Here is a 13,865-nt window from a genome sequence, read left to right as displayed (position 1 = left end):
GCAGAATAAAAATAGATGCCTCTTTAGAACAAAAAGGTAAGAGCAAGTGATGGAGAAACTAATCCAAAGCTTCCTTCTCAAACAACAGAAAATAAAACTCAGCAGTCTGACTGCGTGCATTTTTATCAATCAGGGTTACCTCTACTGAATGGACTTGTCAATAAAATATCACTATGAGATATGTCAGAACTTACTACAAATGACTCTCAGCAGACAAATCAAAACTAGGATCTCCTCACACTTGTGCAAAAGCAACTGGAGAAAGAGCATGATACAAGAACCCAGCCTGGTCTAAAAAAAATTCAAAGGCAGATACATACTGCCATTTATATCCAGTCTAGCTAAGGCAAGGCTGAGTATTAGTTTGACCTTATGATCTAGGCTCCAATAAATTCAAGGGCAAATTAGCCAATAAAACACAGAATTCCAGAGTTAGGCATATTTCAAATACACTGTCACAAAAGCATCTTCAGTTCCCAGTGCTGGAGGCTGCTGCCTACAACTGCAATTAGACCTTACCCATAACACAGCCATAGCAGCTCACGGTCCAGGATTAAGTACACATCCAGCTATACCGGCATTTTAAGATAAAACATCAGCTTGTGATTGGAAAAGCTGAGCCATGAGCACAGATTTTGCAATGGGGAACAGTAAGCTCCAGGAGAAGGTCAGAGAAAACAATGAGAGAAATAATTTTCTAAACTAAGCAGCTGAGTCTCACAGGACTCTTCTGTCAAACCCTGTATTTAGAAGAGCTGCACTGTAAATAAGAGGTAAGCAGCAGATCAACTGTCACAGAAAAAGGGTACATCTGGACAGTCTCTCTCAGCTGGTCTTGCTTTCACTGATCAAATTCTGACCCTTGCTAGCAATATTGAAGAACTAAGGCACAGAATTTATACACTTAGAAGCATGCATAAAGTCAGAGACTTTGGTAAGATTGCTTGCAACCGTCGCTGCACTGAAACCTACTGTAATGGAGACAGGTTTTCTTCAAGGCTTACACTACAACTGCAATCAATCTCTGAGTATTTTCCATCTTGAAATACAACATACATTACCTAAGAAAGCCTCTTTAATTTCAGTCTTGTCTGTCCGTCGAATAATTTTCACCACGAAAATGACTGCTAGTGGTGTAAGGAATGAAATTGCCTGTAAGAGATAACAAATACCATATGTTAGAGCATGAATTCCTTTTCAGTCCAACTGATTAATAATTAGTTCCAGTTAGCTCCATTTGAACTGGAAGGCTGAATGATCTTTATCAAACTCCTGACCTCAAGTAAAGTGGGATGATTTGTCTTTGTAACTACAGGGCAATGAATACATTAAAACTGTAATATAATTGTGAGCTATAATTGATTTGTAATTGCCTGGAGCTGCATTTAAAATGTCAGCTTCATAAATGAAAAAAAGCAACAGCCTATACATTCTCTAAATTTATAGACAAAATTCACTAAATTCATACTCTGATCAACGGAGATCTTGTACATTTTTTCACACTAAACAATATTCCAGAAGGCAGCCCAACCAGTCTGTGCTCTCAGCAAGGCCCTATCCAATGTACCAGATTCCAACACAAACCTCCTGACAATCCAGAATGCTATATTACTGGTTTTATTCTTTTTTCTTTTTTTCCTTTTAACTGTCATTCTTGAACACATTCAGGTGGCTTTAAAGGGATCTTTAAAAGACCACAACTTCATGATTCTTTCATTAACAGAAAAGAGTTTGGAAGTGGAGCCACCTGCTTGATTTTAGTCAAAACCAGAAAAACAAAACCTGAACAGGTCAAGTGAACTCATCAGTTAAGCACAACCATATTCTTATACTGTTAGCACTGTACAATAGTATTCCTCCTGTAAGCAACCCGCACACCAATGCACACGTCTGATGAACAACATCTCCTCCATTAGCATAGAACAATTGGACTATGGTTGATGATTCACTGTAAATGTTTCAGTTATCCCAAAGGCATCCTGCTTAAAGCAGTGTTGATACACTGCCAACTGTCCTTGTATCCCAGGTATTCAACTTTCTACAGAGAAACACATTGTTCTCCCAGGCATAACAACAGGCAGTTTATCAATAGTAGCTTTCCACTGAAAGTATGATTTTGTTCCTAAATGGCCCTTCCATCATCCCTTTTCCCTCTGCAGTTGAAGGTCTGACTCAAAAGGTAACTGGTAAGCTAGATAGCCCATTTACGCTTGTTGCTAATTCTGGGGTAAGGTAATTAATTCATTTCTGGAATTAGTTCTGGAATTCCTTTCTACAAACCTCTTCACAATCACATCTGTTCAAAAGCAAATAGAAAAAAATAAAAAATACAAAAAAAAATAAAAATGACTGTATTTTTAATGAAGGCAGAAATGAAGTTGTATGTGGCACTGGGGGGAACCAGATTACGCTGTCTTTACTGAGGCTGAACACTGCCTTGCTCCTTAAACAGCCCCATTGAAATGAAAACCAGAGACACCGATTCAGAACAGACATGTTTTGATCAAAGATATGTGACTCCTTTCTTCTTTTAGAAAACAGATTAATCCCAATCCTCATTTTATGCTTTTCATGTGAATTCAAGACGAGTATGAAACAACATGATAATGCACTGCATTTATGATTCTGGTAGTGCATCTTGGACCAGATTCCTGTCACCTGCATCTGCAAAAGATTATCTGCCTCCATGAGCTATGCAGATTAAAGTAGTCTGGAGTCTCCTTCCCTTTTTTTACATTTAGAAAGAAAGCTAACAGATTTTGAGCAAAAAGAGGTGCTGTTTCCACTTGAATTTCATACAGTCTGGAGACAGAAGGAAGTTTTAAGTTAGGTTATGTTACTACTTCAGAAATATTCATTTATCTCCCTACTCAGCGATAGTTTAATTTCTGCTTTCAGAGACAAAGAGAAAAATCAAAATGGTTAAAGCAAACCTAAAATTATTAGTTTCATTCAAAAAAAGTAAGGATTGCCACCAGGAAAGAAGAAAAACATCTGCATTCCCTTGTTGAAGAACATGTAGAAATATAGCCAGGCTGGCAGGCTTCTAGATGTGGTTTAATGGAGTTAGAAACCTTTTGAACAAGCAGGAACAGCAGAAAATGTCAGCAAAGAACAGAATTCAAGTGGCAACTTGTCCCAGAATTTCATAATCAATCTTCAGAAATCTGGGAAAACTACAGATTTCCTCATATTTTACAAGCATACGGATTTTTGAAAGAGATAAAGAAATATTCATGTTTGTGGTACATTGGTTGCTGTTCCTTAATGCTGTTCTGAGCATTTGGAAGGTGTCTTTTTATTTTTATTATTATTCTGCAGCAAAATACCCTTATAAAGAAAGTCTGGCTTAAAAGGACCCATTTTCCTTTATTTTGCAAAATGATTCTGTATAGCTCATATCCATAACAGATTTGGCAGCAGTCTAATGAGCAATGCTCTTCTCAGATATATCTCAGTAATGTTTTCTTTTCCAGCAGTGAAATATTCCAACATATTTCCTCACTTTGGTGAAATAATATCTCATTCATTATTCATCCTAGGAAGACAAAGACACGCTAAAGTTACAAAAATCCCACAGAGAAGCACTCGATTTATTTTGATAAAATCCACTTCCACAAGTGACATGCTTCTCACGTGGGACAACAGTGATTTACAATACCGCATAGCTTCAGAACCTCACTGTATTTTTCAGTGGCTTGGAGCTAGACTGTGCTTTTGCTCAGAGCCCTCCTGCAAATTTTGCGGCAGAAGAAATCCCGCTTTCCCCTTACTACAGGGAATCTCCCACATGCCCTGCAATAAGTACTGCTCCTTCACACACTGCTCTTCCCAAACTGGACTGACAGTTACATTTAGTCTTACTCCAGTCTCGTCCCACATGGCATGCAGAGCTGTCGTGTAAGCTGTGTGAGGATTCCAGTGTCTTCCTCTCCCTGTTAGGATTACTGCAATGTAATAAGGAGAAAAGAGCAGCGCACAGCTGTCTGGAGACAAACAACACCAAATGGCACTGGCATTTGTCACACCGGCCACCACATTAGCCTCAGACCTCCTTTTCCATTCAACCTTACTGTGCATTTTCTCTTGCTGTCCTTTCCTTCCTCTTGGCAGCACTTTGCAAGCTAGCTGCAAAGCTTGTCTCACCAAAGGATGGGAAGGAAGAGAAACACAAGAGGCAGGCCATCCTATTTTTTCTCATTTTGCTGGTGGCACTCTTACCTTTTCCCAGCAGAGTCCTGGAACAAACCAGAACTGATAGTGTCAGGGAGAATCTGGATGGAGGTGAATGAGGCAGAGGCTCCTAGCCTTGTATCCCAGGAGCGCAGAGAAGACAGAAAGCAGTCTCACCACCTCAACACGACGCTGCACTGCAGCTTTCACTGGGGGTTAAAATCCTTTGCATGAGTTCTCACCTTCCACTGATATCAGAATGTGAGATACCTAATTTTCTGTATAAGTACTTCATTCTGTTCTGGCTGAAGATACTCTAGGGCAGGGATCCCCATTTATGTCTGTGCATTCAAGAGTAGTTAACAGTACCTTGCACCTTCCTAGACAAGGAATATCCACTGCCAGAGAGACAAAACAAGGCTGAGGTCTTTCAGTCCTCATGGCTTGCTTGCTACCAATGCAGACATCAGTTTGTCTAACTTGCATCTGGAGAATTCACAACATTTCTCTTAAATCCAAAGCTCTCAGCATATATAAAAATAAAAATCCAGCAGTTCATAAATAAAATCTAAGAGATTGCCTTCTGGTAAGCCATAGCCATAAATCTGAATAAGGGAATGTAAGACTAGTAGCAAGATGAGATCTTTACATAATGAGAGCTTGTGATCAATGTGAGGGTTGGATTTTTTTATTATTATTATTTTTAATTAAGGAAATAAGAACAAACCGTTTAGAAGTGATCTATGTTTCTTACTTTTAGAAGCTGTTTCTTGAGTTACTGGGATGTCATGGTATGAGCCAGAAAGAACACGAATTATACAAGAGTTACTGACTCTGAGCTGCCTGGAAGTTCCAGCTGCCATAAAGTAGACCAAGAGCTGGCTCTGTGGGAAGTGGCTAACAGGGAAATGTTAAATGTTAACGTTTGCATCCCAGAGTTGTGCTTCCCAGTGGACACTGCCTAGAGTCCAGAGGAAGGGCTAATGATCACTCCAACCAGTTTCAAAAACAGCTTAATCGCTGAAGCAAACCTGTGTCCAAAGATTCACTATTGGTCCTTAAACTGTTCAGTTATAAACACAGATCAGACAAACCATGTAGCAAGGTAATGCTCAGCCTCAACAGTTTAATGTTTCATTTTGGTTGTAGTCGTCGTTTTAAACAGGAATCTTCCATATCAGAAAAAAAAAATAAAAAATAATAATTAAAAAATAATTTAAAAAAATCAAACAAACAAACAAAAACTTATCCAGCCTGGAAAAAGTAGTTTCCTCTCAGTGCCATATAAACAAATAGGTTGGTGATTTTAAAACCAGTCTCTCTTTTAGAAGGCTGGAATATGTTATTGCCTCATAAACAGGAAGCATGCTCATATTGCTCCATAAATAATCATCACATTTCCCTAACTGAAGGTTTTGAAACAAAAGAAGACTACAACCATGACAAATTACATAGCTGATTTGCATTTATTCTGAGCTCAGGCTCTTCATCTGAAAAGTAAACCCCTGGCTTCACTGAATACATAGGTAAAGATGCTTCAACACAAGGGTACGAGGATTTGACCTAGCCTGTCGTGCCCACTCCTGAAAAATAAATAAATAAATAAAAAGTTCACTTCATCTGATTAAGCTTTTGCAGACTGACCCATTTGTTTTAATAGCCCAAACTATATATAATTTCTTAGCGTGTATTTACCGGTCTATCTTACTGCACTTTTATATGTGTAGATTATTTGATTTTAAATCATTATTACTAGTGAAGGTTATCAAACCCACAAATTTTGATAAGCAGAGAGTGCAAATCTGACAGCCAGTCTGCATGTCAGTATGTGCCATGCTGGGGAGAACCAGAAGAACAGTGACAGCAGAGCAGCTCTAGCATATATTTAATACAATCCCAGTGACTTCAGGATTGTTGGCAGAAACTAAAGCAAAGGTTCTGTCTACAGGAAAGATCCAAACAGTAGTTGGAGGCAAAAATCTCTGTGCCTAATATGCCTAAAGCAAATTGGATTTCCAAATTTAAGCGCTTAACCCAATAAGAGTATAGCAAGGTTTGGTAAGGTCACCCAATTAGCTAATTCAAAAAGCTTCCCTAATCGAGCATCCCTCTACTTAACACTAGCTTAAACCTTAAACTGTAAAATCAATGTTCCTAAATTTAGTTAACCTGGTATTAATGCTTTCTAGAAACTCTTCACAATTCACTACATTTTGTCAGTTTGTACATCCCTGGTTTGAAAAACAATTGTCATTAGAATTAAAGGAACATCCTGTACTCCTGAAAGGTTTCTTACTGCTTAACAAGTGGAAGTGACCTTGGTTTACAGCTATCAAATAACCATCAAACCTTTAGTACTTACAAACATAAGACGAGTAGGTATGTTGTCTGATTGCACCAAAGGATTTTTATACAGCCAGATCTCTTCTGGCTGGATAACCCGCTGGAACGGATCCAAAAATTCTGTAAAACTGAAAAATAACAATTGAAGACAGTTTTTTTAATAAATAAATAAATGATGACACACACAAAGTCCTGCTATTTTAAAATTTCCCTCCAAATTAATTATGGTGTAGCATGCATTGACTACCTTTTCAATATGCTGCTTTCCTACATCAGTGCTTTTTAGTACTACGACCTTCATTAACATAGTAACACTTACTAAAATGATTTTTTGAGTTTGTATTCTACAACTTTATAGACGTTCCACAAAGCTGTAAAAAACTGTTACTATATTTTTTGTGGGGAAAGTGTGCAAAGAATATAATGGGATTAGAAAAATAACATGTAGCAGATGCTTTACACTGAAGAAATTATATAGCAGTTATCAAATACAAAATGTCTCTAAACTTCAAGATACAGATTTGGAAGTATGACAGTTGCATTTGAGGGTTACAAAGCTAGGAGAAAGAAGCAGCCCAGACAATTCCTTCTACAGATAGAAAGAACAGGTGATTTCAGAGAATATCTCCAAAAGACGCTGCCTCCTAAAACAGCATAGGCTCTTAGAAAGACATAAGAATTCTTATTTCAGATTCACAGTATTTGATTTGGCTGTAAAATTTAAGAAGAATGTAGCTGTACCATAACTGAAAAAATTGGTCTCATTCAACCAAAACCGACCATTTTACTTTCATTCTCATGTCATTATTTAAAAAATAACTATAATTTAAAAAAAAAAAAAAAAAAAAGTTATGGTTTCGTTGTTTTGAATTGAAAATCATCAAAATAAAACATTGAGGTTATATCACTATTAATAAAGTAAATGATTTGTGCAAGGATCTTTGGTCCAGCACTGAAATTAGGAGCAGGAATTGTCATCTTTGACTCTAGTTGGAGGCTCCAGAAGCTTTTGAAGACTACATAAACTGTCTCTCTTCCACAAAATCCTGTCCTTTAAGCCTTCTTAGCTTTGAAGTCATATTAGACTTCCTGGAAAGCCTTGCCTTTACTTTATAAAACACTTCAGGGCTATTTACTAGGACTGAAAGAATAGCTGCTGAAATAAGATATAGGGACCAGCTTTCTGCAGATTGGTCCTACCTAAATCCATGCGTCAGAGCACACAGGAGTAGTTGGTCAAAGCTTTTCTTACTGTAAATTTCCTGAAACCAGGAGCTTCCAACCCTCCAAAACTAGGTTTTATAGAAGTAACGACTACAATTAACTTTGTAAATAGAAAAAGCTCAAAGCAACTTGTAAAGCAGAGTAAAACTGAACCCATAACTCCCCTCTGTGAAGACAAGTCCTCAGATCCAGCAATCAGCCTTACCCAGTCTCCTGGATCTCCAGGAAATTCTTTCTATCCCCTCTGATGACTGACCAGCTGCTCCTTGTTTTCTCCCTGTAGTCTATGATCTCTCTGCAGTATTTAGTTTCCCACATACCCAGCCCACACTGCTACTGACCTGCACCACCTGAGCACTCTCAGATTTCCCTTAGAAAGAGATGCAAAATTTTCTCTATCCCAAAGAGCCCAAATGACCTCTTCTTCCTAAAGGAAGGTATCAAAAAGAGGACCAAAAAAGTCAAACACAGTGTTGTTACTTGTAGTGATAGTTAAGCTTCCATTACTGGCCTACATGGACAACCAGATTCTTCTGAAAACTTAAGGAGTCTAGTATTTCCAGAAGGTAATTTACTGTTATATTCAGCTTCCTTAAACCCACAGTCTGACTCTGCTCTCCTAGGAAAGTGCAAGGTGAATTTCAGAAATATCAAAGCACTTTGTTTCACAGTCTTCAAAATGAAAACTTCTATCCTTTTTCCTTAAAATCAATGGCTTGTGAGAGTCATAAAAGAGTGAAATGTATCAAAAAAGACCATTTCCAGGGAATAAAATATTTCATATATGAAAAATATATATTTTTTTTCTCTTCAACTAGAAAAATAAAAGTTGATTTCTAGACAATGCAAGCAACTTTGTTTTTAAGTTGTAGAGAGAGGGATTTGACAGATGGACTATTTGGTAGATACGAAATTGGGTGGATGCCACATCCAAAGAGTTGCAGTCAATGGCTTTATGTCCAGATGCGTAGACCAGTGGCAAACGATGTCCCTTAGGGGTCTGTACTGGCACCAGTGCTTTTTAACAGAGGTTGGACTAGGTGATCTTGGAGGTCTCTTCCAACCTAGGTGATTCTGTGATTCTGTACTATCTTCCTTGGTGACAGACAGTAGGATTGAGTGCACCCTCAGCATGCTTGCAGATGACACCAAGCTTGCAGTGCAGTTGACACTATAGAAGGACCTTGACAGGCTTGAGGTACACCCGTGCAAATCTCATGAAGTTCAACAAGACCAAGTACAAGGTCTGCACCTGGGTCAGGGCAATCCCAAACATCACTACATACCAGGTGACAAATGGATTGAGATCAGCCCTTCTATTGAGAAGGCCTTGTTGTGGCCTTCCAATATTCAAAGGGGGCCTACAAAATAGATAGGGAGATTCTTTACCAAGGTGTATAGCGCTAGGACAAGAGGTAATGGTTTTAAACTAAAAGGAGGTAGATTTTGAAAAGATATAAAATAAATTCTTCGCTATGAGGTAGCTGAGACAATGGAATGTGTTGCCCAGAGAAGTGGATGCTCCATCACAAGAAGAGTTCAAGGCCAGATTGGATGGGGCTTTGAGCAACCTGTTCTAGCAGAAGGCATCCCTGCCCACGACAGGGAGGTTGGAACTAGATGGTCTGTAACGTCCTTCCAACCCAAACCATTCTATGATCCTATGACTACATCTTTCAGGCTGTCACATCTTTTCTGACACACTCCTTCAGATATCTGCTGGTCTAATGACTCTTCTGAAGCAGACCTTAAAGCACGGGAGCTGATGGATTTGCAAGGAATGCCTTGAAGCAGAGACACATTCTTTGACATTTCTAGGCCTCAAAGGATTTTTTTTCAAGCTGCAAAGAACAAATGATACACAAACACTTATAGTTCAAGGTGATCACAGTATATACAAGCACCAGTGCACTTTTGGAAAATGTGACACATTAGACCAGAGACGTAATTATTTTGACATTATGACATTTGACATTATGAGCAGATGCTAAGCGAGTTATGTGTTTGGGGCTTTTTCTTCATTGCCTTTTCTTACATAACTAGGAGAAAGGAAAAAAAATAAAAAAATAAAAAAATCCCATATTAAAGTATATATGTTAAAATCTGAGAAATGAAACCAAAAAAAAAAAAAATTTAATCATTCTCACAGGAATCATGATATGGCACTGAAAGTATGTACTAAGTCACAAGATTGAATTCCTTTAAAAGAAAAATAATACATGTTCTAAAGAGATGAAATCATAAGAAACAACATAAATTGAATCTGATCCCCATGGAGGACTGATTTTCTGGTTGTTATATGCTATCTTTGCAATCTTCTAAAGAAAGATTCATTTAAACAAAGATACCAATGACAGTAACAATTATTACCATATTTAAAAACAGCCATTTTTTATCCACCACCTATTAAATTTGATTATGTATCTATTTCTTCCTCTCCCTTGTGTTCTAAATGTCTTCCAAGAAAAGTACTCAATTATTATGCTGAAACATAATGTAAACAACAACACAAAATTGTTGACACTAGGTAAAAAAATATTTGAAAATCACTACTGAAGGAGAGAAAGGTAGGTACATCATGTGGCAAATCATGTCTTTGTGAGCAATACAGAAATAAAAATAAACAGTTAAAGGAAGGTGACTATATTGAAAGAAATCACTTTCTTTTTTTTCCGTCCTCAGAAAGAGCTCAGCTGCTAATTAAATTTTTATGCCAAGACTCATATGAGGACAATTCTCTTCTTTATTTGAAGCATCGTTGGTGGGCAACTGGATACAAGATTTCTCTAGGTTGAAGGCAATTCCCTTGGTACTCTATTAAGCAGTCCTGAGGATATACTGGTTTCTAAGCTTCCCGACACTTCCTGGTTTATGCTCCTTCATTCTATCCAAAAGTACTATGTATTACTATTCATAAGCTAGCACAAGTTTGTTTAAATGACTAGTTGTTATTAGAAATGGATGTTGGCTTTGGATAAAGCAAGCTGGTTTCTAGACATTTTCTGTTATGGCTGAAAATAGAAACTCATTCATATCATACCTCTTGGTAGCAGGTAGGCAATTTAGTAAACTTAATTTGGATTTGTAGATGAAAATATACTATTAGCTTTTGTCTTTACATTTTCTGCATGCTTACATATTTACCCAACATTTTTAACAATTTAATAAGCAATGTTTTGAATACTCTAGCCTGATAGCACACATTTAGGGCATAAAAAGACTTCCTTTAACTTCAAGAGCCTTTAGCTGTCACTTTCAAAGCACCCCCAAGGGAAACCAGAGCCCTAATAACATTAAAAACCTCAGAGAGGAATGGGTGTCCAAGTGCCTGAGGTTGTTTTGGACATCCCAGTTTACTGCATAAAATGCTACACTAAATAAAAATGACCTTTTCTAAGGGCACAAACACTTCCAGATTACGTAAATTTCACTTCCATTTAACAGCATGTAGCCCTGTAAGATAATTTCTACGCAAGCACCACATCACAGATAAAATTACATCAAGATAAAGTTGCACAGTATTTCTATGAAAATATGTAGTAATGCTTTTTTATGAAGCCATTCACTGGTAGTGAATTAAATATTGCATAAATACCCTCACAGAGCCTATGAACTTCCACCATGGTCTTCATCTCCTATAACTACTGGCAGAGCACTGTTTAGCACCTCACTTTAGCGTCTCAGACACTGCCTGCAGTAGCCACCAGTACCTAGCATTCAGCAGCAAGTAACCAGAACCTAATGACGTTTGGAAGTTGTTAAGATCAGAGGTAGAACAGTAAGCAGTACTGCACTGGCAAAGTTGGTAAGACAGAAACTTTTCAAAATTAGAGCAGGAAATTATGTCCCAAATCTAGCAACGAGAACAGGACAGGAATAGGATAGACAGGCTCAACTTTTGGATTGTATTGCTGTGCATTATTAGCACAAGGTACGTATTGTACCTTTCACAAGCTAACAGCAGTGGAATCATGGATGGCATTCACCTTAGAAGCTCCTACCAGAGTTACAAGGACTCACCAGCCAACAACTCAATTTTCAGAGACTAGTAACATGAAATGGGATGGGAAATGAAACGGCTGTGTTCCAAACAATCCTGGGGATCTTGGCGTCTGCTCTGTTGGAAGCATCCATAGCACACTAGAAGATTAGAGGACCATTTCCCAGTTTTGAGAATCATCTAAAAAATGTACAAGGTGTCTTTTTGTTGTTTTGTTTTTGTTTAAGGGGGTTGAATTTTTGGTCTCTTGTCTTGCCCTCTGAAGAACTTCTGTTCTTCACAGATGCAGGCAGTAGATGTCCCAAAGGAAAGGAAAGGGAAGTCCTTATGGCATGACAAGGCATCAGAATAGAATGAACATGAACTTGTGATTGTGGTACTCAGTCTTTTGTATCAGATAACTAGTGACCAGTTCTCCTCTTTTCTAAGTATAGTCTGTTGACAAGCAGATCTCATCCTAAAATGGTTTTGTATGAAGTTTCTCATTTGAGTAATTAATGAGGAGATAGAAGCAAAGACATTCATGAACCTCTCTTATAAATCACCCCTGAGCACCTGTGGAAGTAAAGTTTGGTTGTGACCATCATTCCCTGCCTGCAGGACTCTGAGCAAACTCATCAGTTTCTCTCCACTAAAAGAAATTAGCTGTGGGTGTGCTATTCGAGCTACACCATGCACTTTCTTTCTAGGATATTTGTCTCCTTAACTATTCCCCAAAACAGGCCTCAAACGCAGTAGTAAAAGCTTTTACCATGTACCTGCCATGCTAAATCGTGCAGTCAGTTGTCCTGGCACTGAAGCTGCATAGCCGTGAGTGGCATCAGTGAGACTGAAGTCGGAAGGGCTCTGTACAAGTTGGCCTAATTACAGGGGCATACACACAACACAACTCACTGAGACATTCTCACACAACTGATTTGCAGCCCCAAAGTTTTAAAAGAAAGGCCAAGTAGAACACAGCATAGGGCACAACAGCTGTGAAAGAAATAGTTTGGTTTAGGGATTTCCAGCAAGCAACCCAGGCTAAATAGAAAGAGGCCAGCAAGTACGCTGCCTGGGTACATTGCACAGAATACTGCTTATTAATATTGTCTTTGCTCACATTTACCCTGAGACTTCAGCTGATCCACTCTTACCTGACGCACGCTAATACCTGGAAAAGCATTCACATCACGTTATTTGCAAGAATAACCGAAGTTACTGAAGAATAACTTATTCTGATGACATAAAAAAAAGTCATTTCTCCCCTATAATATTAAGAAAAAATAATCAAACTTTTCAGTGAGTCTTTTATGGACTCCTCCAAAGAGAGACAAAGTATGAAATGCTTGAAATGGTTCATGGCTGGAGTGCAAAATTAACAGAACTGAAGGGGACAGGATAGTGGTAAGAATAGTGAGATAAGAAACAGTACCCGTAGTTTATCGCCATCATACAGCTCACCACATGAATGTTGGAAGTCGGTTTCTGAAATAATGCTGCATGCTTGCATGAGTGTGATGAGATAGCTTTGTGTTAGCCCAGAGGTTAGCAGAAGGAAAGAGATTTGAGTCATTTAATTTTAAGAGTTATTTGGGAAAAATCCACAGATCCTCAACCATCAAGAAGGGAGTTACGTATTGGGGTGCAAATATGTGACCAAGGCCTGATTGTAAATGATGAACTGCAGTTCCACCAAGGAAGAAGCTGACATAATTTAAAAACATGACTTCAAGAGAGCATAAACTCATTTTGATAGAAAGAGCAGCTTTCCCTATAGATAAGGCACGACACTGGATATCAACAAATTCAATGTTGTCTGCCACTGCTTTCCAATGCAAAGTGGGGAAAACCATCCCAGCCAGAAGTGTCAATATCTGGTAAAGTAAGACTCCTAGTGCTATATTTTGCTCATTAACTGGACTGGTATTCACATATGCCCAGCACCCATGGCTGAGAAGCATGTAAAGAGGAAAGCAGCAGCTTCAAATTTCCATGGAAATCAAAAGTTGAGTTGAATTATACAGTATATAGAAGTTATATTCCAGTGGCTATCGATTGCACGTGAAATAAGTACATGAGTACAAGAAATTAATGTTTTTTTTTGTTTCTTCATAATCTTTGACGGAAGCTTGTTATATAAGCC

At 38.2% G+C, this 13,865-nt stretch overlaps 1 protein-coding gene across 1 annotated transcript in view; it reads right to left on the bottom strand.

Annotated features, from left to right (window-relative positions):
- PLPP4 (phospholipid phosphatase 4) overlaps positions 1–13,865 on the bottom strand; it is a 61,288-nt gene that overhangs the window by 34,174 nt on the left and 13,249 nt on the right. Inside the window, exons 2-3 of the mRNA XM_035330360.1 lie at positions 6,536–6,644; positions 1,062–1,152 (exon numbers count right to left, since the gene is read on the bottom strand). Coding sequence (XP_035186251.1) covers positions 1,062–1,152; positions 6,536–6,644 — 200 coding nt within the window. The remainder of the gene's footprint in view (positions 1–1,061; positions 1,153–6,535; positions 6,645–13,865) is intronic.

Source organism: Oxyura jamaicensis, chromosome 6, assembly GCF_011077185.1.
Source record: "Oxyura jamaicensis isolate SHBP4307 breed ruddy duck chromosome 6, BPBGC_Ojam_1.0, whole genome shotgun sequence".
Taxonomy (NCBI): domain Eukaryota; kingdom Metazoa; phylum Chordata; class Aves; order Anseriformes; family Anatidae; genus Oxyura; species Oxyura jamaicensis.
The sequence above is the reverse complement of the archived record's forward strand: the minus strand, read 5'-3'. Positions and strand labels throughout refer to the sequence as shown.